The sequence below is a fragment of the Dermacentor silvarum genome, chromosome 4, assembly GCF_013339745.2.
Source record: "Dermacentor silvarum isolate Dsil-2018 chromosome 4, BIME_Dsil_1.4, whole genome shotgun sequence".
In the NCBI taxonomy this organism is placed as follows: Eukaryota; Metazoa; Arthropoda; class Arachnida; order Ixodida; family Ixodidae; genus Dermacentor; species Dermacentor silvarum.
The window spans coordinates 5,288,646-5,306,518 of record NC_051157.2 but is presented as its reverse complement, the minus strand read 5'-3'; the positions used below and the strand labels follow the sequence as shown (position 1 = coordinate 5,306,518).

Sequence of the window (17,873 nt, the reverse complement as noted above, 5' to 3'; positions counted from 1 at the left end):
CAAACCTTTACAAGATCGCGCTACTTTGCATTAGATAAGGACCAAAGATGAGTGTCAAAACAACCTGCTGAAACTTTGAGAAAAGAGTGCAGCCACTCGTTTCCAGAGCCTGTATTTGATGAGGCTTGCATAAAGATTGATGCAATCATTGGAGCGCAAAAGCGATCACGGCATATCTTTTTTTTTTTTTTTTTCACAAATTGATTTCAACAGAACAATCCTTCCGCCAGCAGTCTCTTGAATCACATGAGCTATCATGCATATTCAGACGCACTTCCACTGACATACTGTCTTATCACAGTCTCCTTAAAGATCCTTAAAGATTGTATAACGAGGAAATTGCTTCATCGGGGGGAAGTGATGTTGCACAATGACCTCTTGCGGCACCTCCTCAAATTATTATCTCTGTTGAATAGTGTGGAGACGCTTGACTTTCATGCATCCCCTGATATTGTTTTTCCTGTATGGTTCGCGTCTCCTGTAACCCGGCTTCGCCACGTGGCTTTGTGCCGGCAGCGGTCGGAGTGGTTGCGGCATATTACGAGAGATGGTGCAAGTGTTGCGCTGCTAACGCCACCAAACGGCAGGGTTACTCAGGCGCACAAGGGAGCAGGGTCTTCCTCTTTGGCTGGGGATCGGCGAGCAGTGCGGGCGTTCTGTGCGTCCGCCGACACGCTATTTGCGAGACCATTTCGCAAGGCCTTAGAGTGGGGCACAGGAATGGATGAACACAATAATCGTTCAAATGCACCCCCATTGGCGTGACCGTACATGTGAACGACTAGGTGTTGATTTCCAGCATGGGGGCGAACAAATTCACTCGCTATCCGGTCGCGGTGAGTCGGACCTCCTCAATTTGTCGCGCACCCATCGGCATAGTAATTTAGCTAGGAAGCATTAGTGAGTGAAAGGTGCAATAAATGCCCTTTTGATTGTTTGCGCTACTATGTTGCCGTTCCTTTGTCCCAAGAGCACGTGTGAGACCCCACCATAGGTATTTTTTAACGTTAGTAGAGGTTGAAAAGCTGTCGTGTACCATGTGCATGAAATCAGCATGGTATCGTCGCCTGATTGGCGCTGAAGAGTATAAATTAAGAAGTGGAATAAAGGCCATGCTTCTTCCCCGCCCATCGATCTCCACCTTCACGTTTCTGCCAGAGTCCGTGCCGGTGTCTGGCTGCTTATGCCTACCTCCTGGATGGCTCAATGTGCATCCCGACCAAGGTGGATCCATATCGGTCACAGAAGTTATAACGAAAAGCATGCCAAAACCTAGTGCCAGAGACATCATGTAGTGCAGCATGATTGAAGCATGACTAAATGAGGTGGGGACAAAGACTGGAACAAAAAAAAAAAAATGTTCAAAAATGCTTAATCAGAATTCTGCCAAATAAAGTAAGTAATAAAATAAGTAATAAAACATGTGCTTCTATGGAGTAATGGCGGGGAATAGAAAAACGTCGTTATATCCAGGAATTCGTTATATCATGTTTCGTTATAAGCAGGTTTAACTGTATACCGTGACTGTGTTGGCCATACTACTTTTCTATCTATTTCTTGATTCGGTCATATATATTCATATATATATATTCCAAGAATTCACTTGGAGACAATTTTAAATGCAAACATACATTTTTTTTTTCTATTTTACAATGCCTTAGTTGGTTCTTGGTGACCCAAAGTGACCTGTGTTTCTGGCACAAGGATGGCCAGCCTGAGCAAGCCTCTGTACAGCATTTATGTTGTGCAGAATGGTGTTGCTCACTTGAATGCGCCAGCTTGGTCGTCGTTTTTACATTTCTTTGCGTGTTTGTACAAGGCATGGCGTGCACTTCGCGTGCGTGAGCTAGTGTACGGCATTTCTTGGCAAAAGGTGTGAGTGCAGACTGTTTATTATCAAGCCTCCTCGTGCTACTGCGTTTGAGGTGCAGTGGCGACATGCTGACGAATTTGGAGCACTACATGAAGAAACTTCGCATTGTATGTCCACTCTCCGTAACACAAGCTCTGAGCGCACCACAGGCAAGATGGGTAGGTTGAAATGCTTTTTTAATTGATATGACGCAATGCTGTCTTGTCTGATAACTGTTGGATATGAATGCATGGTGTTGCAGATAATTATGAGTGCTTCTAGGATTCTGTAAATAGGTTTTGCATATATTACTACAGTTAAACCTGGATATAACAAAATTGACAAATTCCCCAAAGACTTCGTTATAGAGAGGATTTCATTATATGCAGGTTCGGTGCGAAAATTCGAAAAAGAAACGCTTACTGTATTTACTCGATTCTAACGCACCCTCAATTGTAACACGCACCCATTTTCCGTTTTTGTCGAAGCACTCATCCTTGGAACGTCACACCAGATACAGGATGCTTGCACGTGTGTCATTTCGCACAAGTGCGAGGCATCGGAAACGAAGAGTGAGCGTCACAATGGTGTCGTATAGTGTTACAGTAGAACCCTGCTGTTATGTTCCCGGGGGCTGCGTTTTCCCGGCTGTTACGTCGTTTTCGGCCGGTCCCGGCACAGCTGCCATAGAACCCAATGCAATGGTAACCCCGCTTTTGCGTCGCAACTGTGGGACCGTTCCTGCATCATCGTTGCGAACTGCCACCCCGTGCCGGCCCAAGCGGCCATTTTGACTTTTCATGTCGCTTGGCTTGGTGGCTTGACGATGGCATTGGCCGCCCAAAGTGCTGGGGACGACAACTATGACATATTTTCGGTTTCCGCCAGAAAAGTATGACCCTTGAGATCCGTATTTGCTATATAAAGATGGTGTCTATGACGCGTTGTGGCCCTAAAATTGGTTTTGGCTCATAGATGTTCCGTATAAAGTCCAAGGACGATAACACAGTCGCCGTGCGCTGTTTGCTGTATGTGCGAGTACGCGCGCCGTTTGCTGTATGGGAGCCGACAACCGCATCTAAATCTCGCGCGCGCAAGGAAAGCAGGGAGGAAAAGTGCCTTCTTCCGTTGCGCTCGAGGCACCGGCGAGGGAGAGAGGGGGGAGGGATAGTGGGGCGGCGTTGTACTGTACTCTGGCATCAACTGCGTAATGCGCAGCGGCGCGCGGTCGCGTGGGCCGTATCTTGAAAGCGCTCTGCGTTGGGGCAGCGTCTAACAGTGTAGGTGGGTTGGCGGCTCGTAGCTTTGTGCGTGCTTTGTGTTCTCGGCGCTCAGTTTGCGTTGAAGCGATAGACAACAGCACGAAGGTCACTTTGCTCATTTCTCCAGCGTTTGACAGCACGTGTCCGCACTCATCGAGTGTGATGTGTCACAGCGTGTACCAGCGCGTCGGCAACATCAACTGGAAAAGGAGAGTGCCGGCTCGGCGGGCTAGGCAGCGGCAGGATCAGGTTTGAATGAAGGGAGGGGGAAAGGTCACGCCCGCGGCGGCAAGATCGCCGGGTCGAGGGATGTAGGCCCAACTCGCGCACGCACGCACACGTGTGCTCGCTCTCGTCTCGCAGTCGCCGTGCGCTCGCTTCGCATTCCGTCGCGGCGGAGAAGGTGCTTCCGATTGCTGCTCGCGCAAAAATGACAAAATTTGGGGAGAAATGTCTAGGTTGTTGGAGGGGAAAATTCGTTATATCGAGGGGGTCTCCCGCTGCCACTTCATTACGTAGAGGTCTCAAATACATGTGCTTCTATGGAGTAACGGCAGGGAATAGAAAAACTTCGTTATATCCAGGAATTCGTTATGTGGAGGTTCGTTATAAGCAGGTTTAACTGTATACCGTGACTGTGTTGGCCATACTACTTTTTTATCTATTTCTTGATTCGGTCATATATATTCTTCTAGGTAAATAAAAGTGAAGTGGCTTTTGAATCCTCTCTGGCACTGTAATTCATTTATACCCTACTCCCTCAAGTTCTTGAGAAACGTACATAAGCAAATGCCGTCATTAACACCCTAATTATGTTTACCTTAAGACAAAGGCCACTATAATTTAAAGGCATGCTGGCACGTAAGCCGAGGTGAGCTGCAAGCCCAGAGGAGAAAGATAACTGTTCACGTAGAGGTCGCAATGCCAGAACCCAAACGAATTTCAACATTCGCGCCAAGCAGTGCAAGACGTCGCTTCCACTTCCGGCGGTGAAGTCATAATCTTTCCTCTTAATTTTTTTCCTTGGGAGAAGCTGTCCCCCCGACAAACAGATGGTGATGGTTGCCACACGTCCCTATTTTCAAGACATGTGGGCATCTATGGAAGTTTCGCTACCAGTTTACAGACGTATACGTTAGTAATTTGCATTTGTATCAAAATAGCGGAATTGGTGCAGGAGTCCCACCCCTGGTATTGATGCATAAACAATGCATGTTTCCCGGCAGAAAATATTTTTTTTTGTCATTTTAAATTACTAAAAAAACTGCGGTAAATTTTTTTTTGAGTCTGAAGATTTTAAATCTGCAATAAAAGGAAAGTTGATCCTGGGGGGCTGCATTTGGCGAAAACATTTGACCCTCAAAGGGTTAAATTTGCAAGTGAACTTCTATCATTCGAAAGCTACTAAACAGGTATAGGAGCTAAGCATCAACCTGAGAGCTGTGTATGGTGACAATCCATTTTCCCAAGCCTTGTATCCAGTCATATGCTCGTTGCAGCTGGTCAATAAGCAAGTCACACTTGGCACGCATCTCTTGCATCTCTTTCTCCAGGACTCGCACCATCTGCAAAAGCATGCATACAGTGTCCACACAGGGCCCCTGAGACAGTGATTGCATCCACTGACTCAAGTGTCATTAGTTACTGTAGATTCCTACACTTACTGTCGCCACATAAATACCGCGATAATAACCTTTGAACATAATACAGTCGACTCACTACAATGAACCCCCATAATCCGGCAAAAAATGTCCGTTTTATACGAAGTCCATAATATCCAAAAAACCTCACTTCCGAAACATGGTCACGATGTCTAACAACGCTATTACGTGAAGAGGGAGTGACGAACGTCCAAAGTAAAAAAAAAAAAAAAAGAACAAAAAAAATCATCGCAGTTTTGCCCAAATCAGTTGCGATAGCAGATTAGTAGACAGCTATACGAAGTAGGGATAGTAGATTTATCGGCCGTATAAAGTTGTAAACATTCGCTTACTAACTGCATTAACAAGCACAGTGTCACGCGCGCAAAGGTAAACATGAGCACATCTCGCTCGATGGCCGCGGAAAGTCGCTGTCAAAACGCTGCAGTCAGGAAACGCGGCAGCAGCAGCAAGCAAACTAAACGTCGAAAGCACAGTGGATACGAAGCTACTGGCACTGAGCGCAGTTGGTCCTTTCACGATAACATCGCTTTCAAGATACGGTGGCCGCACCACAAAGCAGCCGCCGGAGGTGGACGCCCTTCCCTCACCCTAGCCTCCCCTCCCCTGTGCCTCGCGCACGAAAAAGACTGCGCGTTTCTGCTCCGCATTCCTCCCTCGCGCGCGTGCAAGATTGAGCCACAATCGTCCACGATCGTTGGCTGACCCTTGCAAGTCAGTCGTCAGCCCGTGTCGACACTGCAAAAGTACGCTTTATATGCCCGATATCGAGAAAAAAGTGCCGCTAATTTCATCCGCTGTAGCCGATAGTCCGTTGTAGTGCGGTCCATGAAAAGTGAACTTCGTTGCATTACTAAAACAGGTAGAGCAAACTAAGGTTGAAATAAGGGCCATTATATCCGAAAATCTGCTGTACGCGGGTCCATTGTAATGAGCGTAGACTGTACTGTACATACACTTAAAATTCCATCAGTGTAGAAATACCAGTGGTGGCCCAGTGACGGAGAATTCACCTTGTATGCAGGAGGTTCAAATTCTAGTACCACACACACACAAAAAAAGCTTTCTTCCAATGGGTAAGGATGCCCCCTTGGCTACTTGTGGGGTTTCTCATGTTCAGAGGGGGTTCTATAGAGATGATTTCAAGGTCTCTGGGCACCACTTGTCTAACCAAACCACAGTAGTAGAGCATCTGCAGTGGCAGCCATGGGAAGCAGACCAAGGCTGCTGCCAAACACCTATTGAGGCACAAGCGTGCTTTCGGCCAAAAGCCCAGTCAGGGCAGGACTCTACCTAAATAATGTAGAACCTCCTTCATACGTTTTGAAAAAAAGAAAAAACTTCCTAACCAGGAAAACGTACGACATGAAGTCACTAATAAATTTCGCACTCTCAACTGTACTTGACATCTGCGTAACGCGAAATGTTGGACGAATCTTTGCAGCACAAGATGGCTACGCTCATCGAGCTGGTGGGGATCGAGCAGCCCGACACGTGCCTTGTTGTTTTTTCGGCTTCCGCAAGCCTACGTTTGTGCTTGCCAAATTTGGCCTCAATCAACAGCTTCTTTGGGCAGGGCATTTTGGCGGAAAGTTTTGACATGCCCAGTCGGCAAGAATCATTACGGCCACGAGATACCAACACCTGTCAAGCTGGTAGGGTCCCAGCGGCCTGAGACACGCTTTGTTGTTTTCTCATGCGTAGTGTTTTAAGATGCCAACTGGAAACCAAAACGTAATCGAGCTGGTAGGCAACACCGGAATAAGATGCCACCAGAGTAAAACATGATGCTCACCTCTAGCCGCCTGCAGCAGGGAACAGTGACGAGTTTGGGTTATCGTGTGAAAAGCATGCATTACACTTTCAATTGCACTATGCCAGACTCCCTGCGAAACAGATAGGCGATTATAGCATTAGGGTTGGCGGCAGTATTGGCGACTCCAGCAATTCATGCGAATCCTAGCGGCGAGCGCCGTAAACCTTGTACGGAGATCGGAGCGTCGGAGCAGACGCTCCGTCCGTAGCCTTCGCTGTGCGATCGGATGCGAGCTACCATCTACGAAACTTGCAATTAAACTGCGTTTTGCAGTGTTGCGGCGCCGAAGAGCCACATGGATTGCGAATCTTATCACAGCAAAGCTGCGACAACGGCAATAGCTGTGTTCCCAACATCTTGCTCGAGAAAGTTATCTTTCTTTTTTTTCCGGCGAGGGTCGGTTTGTTGTTTGTGTGAAGAGAACGCGATCCTGTTGCTTGTACTATGTTTGCAGTAAAGCGTTACAGCGAACTTCAGGAAGTTTGCGTTGAGGTTGTTACTGCCATCGTGACAACGTTCGGCGTATGCGTGCTGCAACATGCAGTTTCATGTGATAGCCGGCATGGCAATGCAGTTTATGATGCAAACGTCGCCGTGGTACTCAAGCTTTCCTTCATTAAAGCTGTTATATCGGATACATGCGGCGCACAACGTGGAACTACGGAGTATGGTACATCAGCGAAAATCAGTACATCAAAGTTTCAGGTACTCCCGGGTAACGTCGGTAAATTGTTCTATGTAAGCACCACATGTACGCGCCAGCGTGCAAAATAACTATGGGGTGACATAGTAGTACGCCTTCCTTGCGACCTGGACACGCTGCCCGTGTAACTAGTGCAAATTAGTAGGCGCTCATTTTAAAATGCGTAATTAACAAAGCAATTGTATCTCTTATCAGTCTGAAGGAAATTGGCAGTTCAGAGGTGAACACAGTTTTGGACACTTAAAGTGCAGGATACGTAAATTATAGAATAACATGGAAAATTAATTGGATTCATAATGCAATAGCTTAGTTGACATTCATTTGCACAGAAACATTTGTTTTATTTCATTAGTTTACACAGCAGCCATAAGCGACATGTTCGTAGACAACGGGTAGTAAACATTGCATGGTCAGGCCACGCAGCACAAGCCATACATGTACTTACATGGTGTGCAAATGTTTTTATTGTAGTAATCAGATCTTTCGGTTTCTTATTTATCGTTTTGTTCTCTACGAGGGAAACAATGTGCTGACTACTACAATAACTACAGCTAAGCGAAGCACCAGTCACATTGTGCAAATCTTGAATGTAAAATAGATAACAGGAACGCAAACGTAGCGGGAAAGGTTCACCACAGATTCATAATGCATGCTTGCGATAAAGTACAAAGCTTGATTTTAGGTTCGCTTGCTCTCTGGACTGAAAAGAGCGTGCAGAGTTTGAGCCTTCGCCGAACGAAAATGTTAAGCAACAACAATGAGAAAGTGCGTGCCGGCTGCGTATTTATCCGCATGTACAGTGGCAACAGCTGATCGAGCAAGTTGGTGCGCTTCTGCGGGCCATGTTAAACATGCCAAACTGAGCAGGTTGTAAGATTTCGGCAATCCTGGCGAGGCCAGCGTGACGTATCCAACTTCGCCGGTCGCTGTCTCGCACGCTCGAAACACCGGACTATCTATCCGCGCCTTAACAGTGAATCAAAGCAGTGGTTGTAATTTTCTGACCATCCAACAGTGCACGAGTACTTCGGTTCCACGACCAATGGGTTAAAGAATACATCAGTGATTTTCATCAAAATCTCGTGCGGGTCCGCTGTCACGCCAGATGTTTACACACACCGTGCGACCACTTCAGCCTCATTACCAACTATGCCTCTCTCAGATCGGCTAAAATGATTTGGTCGGCGTAAGCTACTCACTTTCCTTCCACAAAACGACGCAAACCGGCATCACACTGCACGAAAATCATCAAACTACAGTGTATTGCACATCAAACACAGCGGTTGTGGCGACGCGGGGACCTCCGTATAGCCGCCATGTTGCGCAGTGTAGCCAGACGCGGCCAATTTTCGCAGCGCCCCCTGCAGTTCACTTCGAGTTGCGAATATGAGAATGCAATGACCAAATGAGAATGCAAAAGAGACTTGCTGGTACCGGAAGAGGAAACCGAGTGCGTGCCAGCATTTTCACGTGACACAGGTGGGTAAGTACTGCAGGGAAGTTGCGTGGCAAGCGCCTACTACTCTTGACCGTGCATGCCTTACGCCTTTTCTTGTTGACATGTGATCTAGCAGCGGGAAAACAAATCATATGATCGCATTTTGACGATGTACTGAACGCTGGTGCCGAGAGATCGTGCTTTCCGCGAACATAGTGACCGGTAAAAAAGAAGCATAACTGTGTAGGGCCATTTTTTGTGTTCGCGATCATGAATGTTAGTACCGGGAAATTGCACAAAACGGGATCGTATCAACGAGTATCAACGAGGTTCTACTGTAGCACTAGGTAGTTCCCCAGATGAGAAAAATGTGACTATACAAATGGTTTTCTTTAGTTCTTGCGAGGTAAAAAACTCCTGAAAAACTGGATGCATGGCTAGATGCTGCCTGTATTACTTATCTTATATTAACCAGTGGGCAGTGGGCATGGAACCACACACGTCCTGCAGCCAAGCTGGGTGCCCAAAAACATGCAGAGAAGCAAATATTTTTACAATGAAATCTTGTGCAGCTGGTTCCATGTAATGAGATTCATGGTTTATCATGGATTCCAAAAGAGAAGGTTTCTATTAGCCACCGTTAGTCCAACAGTTCAGTGAACTTGATAGAGCCAACAGAAGTGAGCATGAAGCAACTTATTTTCAAATGGCCAAGATTCTGCACAGAGCCTGAAAGGCCAACATTATACTTTAGTTTCATGTGCATATTGTCACCTGCAGTAGTGGGCACAGTGCAGGAGGTGGGTAAGGACAAGGAAAAAGAAGTGCGCGTGCTAACCGCCCCGCTGCCACATGGCAAAGTGATGGAGGTGCTGGTAATTTTCATCCATGCCGCAGAACCCTCCTAGAGGCGGAACCACCAGCCCAGTGCCAATTGATACTCCCGTCCATCGGGCCAGCCGCAGGATCTGGAGACTGCCTCCGAAAGACAATTCAGGCCTCATCAACCGGCATGGAAAGCATAATGACTCAATATTTCTCAGCCAAACAAATGAACTTGAAGCAAGGCACCTTGGGGTCTGAATTTGGTGTGGCCTGCAGCGCCTGCAGAGCCCTGCGCTTGTCGTCGAGGCGAGACTCGAGGCGTGACAGCTGGCTCTTCTTCTGTGCCCAGCACTCCTCCACTGAGGGTTCTGGCGATTCCCTCACCACCAATGGCAGCACACACTCGTCCTGCTGGCTGTCACTTGAACAGCTCTTCTCATCTGCAAGCAACAAAAGCACTAGCTAAGTGTGTTGCAGTCAGCTAAGGCGTTGCGCTGCTGTGCACGAGGTCGCGGGATCGAATCCCGGCCCCGGCGGCCGCATTTCGATGGAGGCGAAATGCAAAAACGCCCATGTGCTTGTGTTGTAGTGCCCATTAAAGAACCCCAGGTGGTCAAAATTAATCCGGAGACCTCCACTACAGCGTGCCTCATAATCAGAACTGGTTTTGGCACATAAAACCCCAGAAAGAAGAAGTGTGTTGCTTTTTCTAATTTAACAAAGCTGTTACGAGAACTCACATGTGTGCGCACTATATTTTGCAGCTCTTAAGAAGCACTCTCATGTGGTTTCGGTTGAATGTTCATTGGCACTACACTTGGCACAAGTCAGTTGGCCTTGACAGTTCTATGAACTGTAACCAAACCTTTGGCACTTGAAGCATCTAAGAGAATTTGGCACGTATGACCTAACACTAATCTTGATGAACTCGGGCAAAACATTTGAGACGAGTGTAAGTACTAGGTATTTGATCTGGATTTTTTTGCCTGCACGCATTATCTAAATTCATTTAACACTGATGATGTTGTGATCCCTCCAGCCCTTCAAAAGTTTGGCCTCAGTCAGCTCCAACAAATCATCATCAGAGATGCTGCCGAGGGAGGTATTCATGGTACGGTGCGCTGGTGGAACATCTCCAAATGACACTAGATTGGGCAATTTCGCATGTTTCTGATCGCGGAGTTCCAAAAGCAAATCACCGCTTGCCATTTTTTATGCTTTGTAACACATACCGACATTTTGAAAGAAGAATTCAAGACATCTTGAAACCAGAAAAGATGAAATCATTTTCACTGGTTTGTCTGGTTTTTCAGAGTAAATGATGTGGAATCGAGGAAAGTTGTGTTTTTGACGTCCAAAGAACTGGAAGACATCTTTGATGCGCCCTCAGGGAGTGTGGGAAAAGAGCTGTCTATAAATATACCTGGGATTTTCGGTAGTAACCCCAGCCACCCACCATGGAGTCCAACAAGGGGATGCCACAAGAATAGTAAAAAACAAATCCTGCAGACACGAACTGTACAACCAAGGATGGTTGGTTCCAACAATATTAACCCTTGCCGCCTGGAAGTAAAAGTAAGTCAGTAGAAGACAGGAAGCATCGAAAGTGAGAAAGATGGACGAAAACAGAAAAAGGCAATACCGATTTTCCCTGAGTGGGTCAGTCCAGGGGTGCACACCTTAAATTAAGAATGAAACACTTTATAGCACCACAACATGGGCGCTAGAAGTACTATCTTTAACACATGACAGTGCCACCATTGCCCACCTTGTGGCCTTCTTTAAATAGCAAACAATGTGCTGGGTAATGCCAAAAAGTGCTTTTTCTTGCTTTCCGAGTGTAATATGAGGTCACCAATCATGCAATGGCTGCCAGAAAAAGTGCAAACAAAATGTTAGTGCAGCTGATCATTAATGTTTATTAAAATTTATTAATGTTTATTGAAGAAAAATGTCAGTGCAGCTGTTTATTAATGTAAGACCTTATCTCAGCCTGACAATGCATAATCATTGATTAGTACTCCATCGTCAGCACACAGGTGCCTTCTGATGAAGAAATGCCCATTTGCTTACATAGTACTTTCATTTTCCTTTTGTGTTCTCATAATGGCCGGGTGTGCTTGCCATTTGAGTACTGTACTGTGTAATCAGTCATGACTTTGCTTACATGTACACATCCTGTTGATGGTCCTTTTCAATGTGCCTCTCTAGTTCCTACGTTCAGTCATTCTGAGCACGCAGAAAGTGTACAGGTAGATGTGCCTTTCACCTTTCACCATTTATGAATTTTGGAAGGCTTTGCAAAACAATGAAATGGAAAGCCGACGTGTAGTGCACCAATCCCCCTAACCACAATCGCATAAATCTCACAAAGTACATGAAAAATCATGCGCAGATGTAATTGAGACACGCTGCACACTTCTATTATTTGAAAATACTATAAGCACAATACTTGAAAATAATGTTCTTGTTAAACTACCATTCTGTTCGTGTGCATTCCAAATGTGCAAAAAAAATTTATTAGTGAGCTAATATTGTATTTAAGAGCTAATTATAATGTGTTTTCATGTATGTATTTTACCTTTGCCTATGTAGCCCTTCCCCTCTAAATGTAAATGTTTTACCTTGAAGGTACTGTAAAAAAGTTGACATCTTAAGTCACTTAGGTATCCTTACATGATTTCAGTGCGAAAGCATGAGGACTTCTCAAGTTATCACCTTAAATTAAAACACCTTAATCCATCTTGCTCTAATTTGTGCCAACCTTAATCCACTGTAATCCACCTTAATTCACTTTAATACACCTTAACACAATTTTGGGTGTGGGCCACGGCGTCTCGCCGATGCTGTGGTTGTTCACCGTGGGATTTCGCAGTGCAAGCCACAGCAGGTCCAGCGCCAGGAACATGATGTCATCACTTGGTCATGTGAGTTTTCTTGCCATCTGATGCTAACGCCAGATGCCCGATTTTTCGCTTCATGGAGCATATAAGGGTTTTGCCTTAATAAATTGTTAAGGTGTTTATTTACAGCATAAGGGAAGGCAGGAGAGATCGAAGACATCTTGGTAGTACAACACTGAGAGTAGTGCAAACCAGCCCCATACTACACGGTACCGATGTGCCTGGCTGACCCAGCCTGTCTTCGTTACAAAACAAACTGCTCGAAGGACTTGATTTCATATATAAAAATCATTATAAAACTGAAAATACATTTTTAGTAGAAGCAATCCACCTGAGGTAGATAACCATTTATTTGCATACACAGATACCTGCTCATTACAAACAGTACTAGACCACACAAGTGTCATAAATGTCCACATTAATATACCTTAGTGCTATAATATTCACTTTTCAAGTGTTAACAGAACACGCATGTTGCTTTCTGTACAAATTCAGGCCCATTGAAAAGGCAAGCAACAGCATCAGAGCACAATGGAGCTCTCTTTAAAGGGCCCTCCACCAAGTTTGGTCATTTTTAAATAGACGAGCAAAGTGCATGCTGACGATTGTGTCTGCAAACTATTACACCACTTCTCGGACGCAAAACAAAATGCCCTGAGCCCTTCTTCTCAAAGGAGCCATGCCCGTAGAGTCGAGGTCGGATGCATAGATGCGCCAACATAATTCGCATTGCTAAGACACCATGACACGTGAGTTCGAGAATTATTCAAGGCTACAGCAGTTATTTGTTTTGATTTGTTGCTTCACTAGACGATTTAAAGTTTCGAGAAATAATAAATCCTACAAATCAAATGTCTGGGAGTCTGTTTTACTCCATTTCGTCGCAAGCGGGACGTACTTCCGTTTCGTCTGCTTGTTCGCACGTCATGCAGTATGTGCATGCTCTGAGGGATCCATTTCAGTGTAGTGGCAGCAGGGCCGAAGCTGAAGTAATCAATATTTTCGATTAGAGAAGATTATTCGGTGCTCGTTCGATTAGACTGTAAAAAATTATACTCTTTTGCTAAGGAAAGGGATGCCATGTTCAAAATATGTTACGACAAGTTGCTGATCGACAAGAAGCAATCCATATATAATGCTGCTATGGATTCCGTTATCGAAATTTCTTCGTAGCGGTCACCGCCCGCTACCACGCTTCACCTTACGCCAGCTAAGCCTTTGCAAAGTTCACGTCACCCCATCTTATCATAATATGGCTGTCATGCTAATGAACTTTCGCAGCTACTTACCAAAGAAAGAAGCTACAGAAGCCCTTCTCCGAGATAACTGCTCGGATATTACAATCCTTACCATGTCGTGGCTGACCGTAGACATTCAAGACAATGAACTCCTCGACGACAGTAAATTATTCGGCGTCTACAGATTTGACAGAGTTGGCCGAAGAGGAGGCGGTGTCCTGGTTCTTGTTAAAGCAACGGTAGATTGATGTTTAGTACCCGTGCACTGTAGCCTTGAACTAGTGTGCGTTAACCTGTCTCTTCCATTTGGCAGAACCATACTTATCACCAACTACAGACCGCCAGATTCTGATTGTTGTTTTGTTGATGAGTTGTATTCCGTCCTCTTACATCTGCAGTCCCTCTATCGCCGCGCTAACTTCATCCTCTGTGGAGATCTTAATTATCCCGATATCGATTGGGAGCAGTTGTCAGCATGTTCTCGCCAGTCAAAAAAGTTCTTAGAATTAATTCTTACCTTCAATCTTGTTCAGTCTGTTAAAACTCCAACGTGTGGTACCAACATTCTTGACCTTGTATTTGTCTCGAAACCAGAGTTGTGTCAGGATCTCTCGTGCACTAGGGGCCTTAGTGACCACAACCTGTTATTTTTTAATTTGGCCATTTCAATCCCTCCCCGCAAGCCATCATTAAAATATATTCCCGACTATAACAAAGCCGACTATGCGAAAATTAACCAGGATCTGGTAGAGTTTCTTCATCAGTTCAGTGAAAGTGCCTATACTCGAACAATTAATACTAACTGATTGCTTTACAAGAAAAAAATACTGTTGCTCATGGAATCACATGTACCTCTTATCTGCATTCGTGGTGATGCTGATAAGCACTGGTTTTCTAACGCTCTTCGATGGCTATTAAATTTTTTAAAAGTGTCTTTTTCGGGCCGGCAATAATGCAGACTCACAATCGAAATGGGACAGGTACTCTGAATGCCTCCGTGCCTATACGAATCTTTTAAGGCGATCGAAAAAGAAATTTTTTCATAAACACTTACAGAACATCATTCGAAATAACCCAAAAAAATTCTGGAAGGTACTGCTACCGAATCACAACTCTCCACAAATTATTATTTTACATGAACAAGATGGCATATCCCTGCTGATCACTGTGCAGATGTTATGGAATACCTACTTCTCTTCTGTTTTTACTCACAAACCAGTCCTTAATGTACTCTGCACTCACAGCCATAATTTCAGCCAGATGCCTTCAATTTTCATTTCAGCTGAAGGCATAGCTAAACTTATCGATAACTTGAAGCCATCTAGCGCTCCCCGACCTGATGACATAACTACAAAGATACTAAAAGGGACTAGGGAAGTATCATGCCAGATATTACAAATAATCTTTAGTCACTCAATTTCCACTTCTTCAATCCCAGATGATTGGAAACTAAGCAAGGTTGTTCCGGTTTTCAAGGCAGGCGACCGTTCGGATCCATCAAACTACTGCGCAATTTCATTAACATGTATTTTTTGTAAAATGCTAGAGCATATTGTCACGTACGAGTTTGTACCGCTGTGGACAAAATGACGTTGGTTGGTGAAGAAGAGACTGAAGTGTCTCAGAACTCGGTAGATGGTGATACCCTGGCCACAGAGCTACAACCTTCTAACTGTACATATTGTAAATATATTTTCTCCCCGTAAATTTTTGGTTTTTACTCACATTTACTCACAAGTGGCTTCTCATCTGGACAATACATAATTTTCTTTTTTTCCCAAGCAACATGGTTTCCGCTCTGAATTTTCTTGCGATACGAGTTCCCCACCGACCTTAACTTAAACTTAGATTCTTCATTTCAAACTGACATTATCTACCTAGATTTTTCTAAAGCCTTTGACCGGGTCCCACATCAACGTCTGATGGCTAAACTTTCCTCCCTTTCCTTAGATTCCTTAATATTGTCCTGGATTTCCTCATTCCTTTCAGACCGCACTCAGTTTACTGTTGTTGGCAACCATCGCTCAAATACCTCCACTGTTATTTCAGGTGTACCTCAAGGCTCTCTCCTTGGGCCACTTTCATTCTTAGTCTTTACAAACGACATTCCTAGTGGTATTTCATTCTCAATTCACCTTTTTGCGGACGATTGCATCCTTTATCGTCGCATAACTTGTACCACTGACCAGTCAATCCTGCAGAAAGACCTCAGCATAATAGAAACCTGGTGCGCTCTCTGGCTGATGAAACTGAATGCATCCAAATGTAAAAGTATGCAAGTGTCACGAAAGCGATCCATCCTGAATTATTCATACTCTTCAAACTCCATGAACCTTGCATATGTTGATTCGTACCGATATTTAGGTGTCCTTATCACAAACAAATTAAACTAGTAGCAGCCACATTTTTTTTTTTTCATTTTTCATTTTATTTCCTTAAAGACCCCGTAGTAGGGGTAATTACATAAGGGGTGGGAATACAACAATACAAACAAGTGTTACAATGCTTTCAATTCGTTAGATAAAAGCGTTGTTACATCTTGAATGAATTGTGATGAACAGGTGACCGCAGCGACTTGATGAGGAAGGGCATTCCAGTCTTTAGATGCTCGGTAGAAAAACGAGGCTGAAAATGTATTTGTGCGTGAGTTTGGTTGTGCTACCTGCAGGGGATGGCCAATGTGTTGTGACCGGCGTGATGGGGGGACAATGTATGGTGGACGATTAAGCGTCGAATAGTAGAACCTATGGAAGAGGGAGAGGGTGGCAACGCGGTGACGAAAGGATAGAAGCGATAAGGAAGATTCTTTTTTCAAGTATGAAATGCTGACGTCGTAGGAGTATGTAGAATGAATATACCTGGTTGCGCGATTTTGAACTGCCTCAAGGGCTTTGGCGAGATATGCTTGATGCGGATCCCAGATGGAAGATGCGTATTCAAGTTTCGTTCTCACTAAAGATTTATAGGCTAACAGCTTTACATGCAATGGAGCGAAGCGAAGGTGGCGTTTTAGAAATCCCAATGTTTTGTTAGCCGATGAAATTACATTAGTAACATGCACATTCCAGGTTAGGTCATTAGCCAAGGTGACACCTAAGTATTTGTAGGATTCTACTAATTCAACAGACGTTACTAATCCGATAAGAAAAGCGAAGGGGGTGATGACGTTGGGTAAATGAAATAAGTTTGCATTTATTAGAGTTGAGTGTCATCAGCCAATGATCACACCATTCTTGTACGTGGTTAAGGTCAATTTGAAGAGCTGTTTGGTCAGTGATGTTATTGACTGCGCGGTAAATGACGCAGTCATCGGCAAATATACGGATCTGGCAGGATACGTGCAAGGGTAAGTCGTTAATATAGATCAAGAAAAGGGGGCCAAGGACGCATCCCTGTAGTACGCCTGACGTGACGGAGGCAACGTTAGAAGCGTGGTTGTTAAATGAGACATATTGCGACCGGTTTGTTAAAAATTGTTCGAGCCACTTTAGGATATCAGGATGCAGATGCAAATGTGAAATTTTTAGTAATAGGCGCCGATGCGATATTTTGTCAAACGCTTTCACATAATCCAAAAATATGGCGTCTGTTTGAATGTTCTTGTCAAGATTAGTATGAATGTCATGAAGAAAGAGTGCAAGCTGGGTCTCGCAGGACAGGCCCCTGCGGAACCCGTGCTGCGAAGGATTAAAGAAGTTGTTAGCGTCTAGAAAGTTCATAATATGAAAGTAGATTACATGCTCCATGATCTTGCAGGGAACACTTGTCAATGAGATGGGGCGGTAATTTAGTGGAGAATTTTTTTTACCTGATTTGAAGACTGGAATAACCTTCCCCATCTTCCACTCATCTGGTATGGTGCCTGTGGAAAGCGACTGCGAAAATAACAAACACAGAATCGCTGCAGAAATGTGTTTCGTGTTTTTTTAGTAGTTTAGAGTTGATGTCATCGATGCCAGCTGATGAAGACAACTTAATATTTTCTATTACAGATGAAAGCCCAACTGCTGTGAATGTGATGGCTGTCATGTTGCACTGTATATTTGTGGTTGGCGGAGCAGGAAGTGTCCCCATTTCACTAGTGAAAACTGATGAAAACGCGTTGTTGAACATGTTAGCGCAGCTTAGATCCGTAACCGGTTCACCCAAATCGTTAGTAAGAGTATTCACGCGCG

At 44.7% G+C, this 17,873-nt stretch overlaps 1 protein-coding gene across 2 annotated transcripts in view; it reads right to left on the bottom strand.

The window, feature by feature from the left end:
- Nucleotides 1-17,873, bottom strand: part of LOC119449355 (sorting nexin-25) — a 112,213-nt gene that overhangs the window by 43,291 nt on the left and 51,049 nt on the right. For both annotated transcript variants that reach the window (XM_037712523.2, XM_049665181.1), the window contains 2 exons: nucleotides 9,804-9,997; nucleotides 4,548-4,679 (listed from right to left, as the gene is read on the bottom strand). In XM_037712523.2, coding sequence (XP_037568451.1) covers nucleotides 4,548-4,679; nucleotides 9,804-9,997 — 326 coding nt within the window. The remainder of the gene's footprint in view (nucleotides 1-4,547; nucleotides 4,680-9,803; nucleotides 9,998-17,873) is intronic.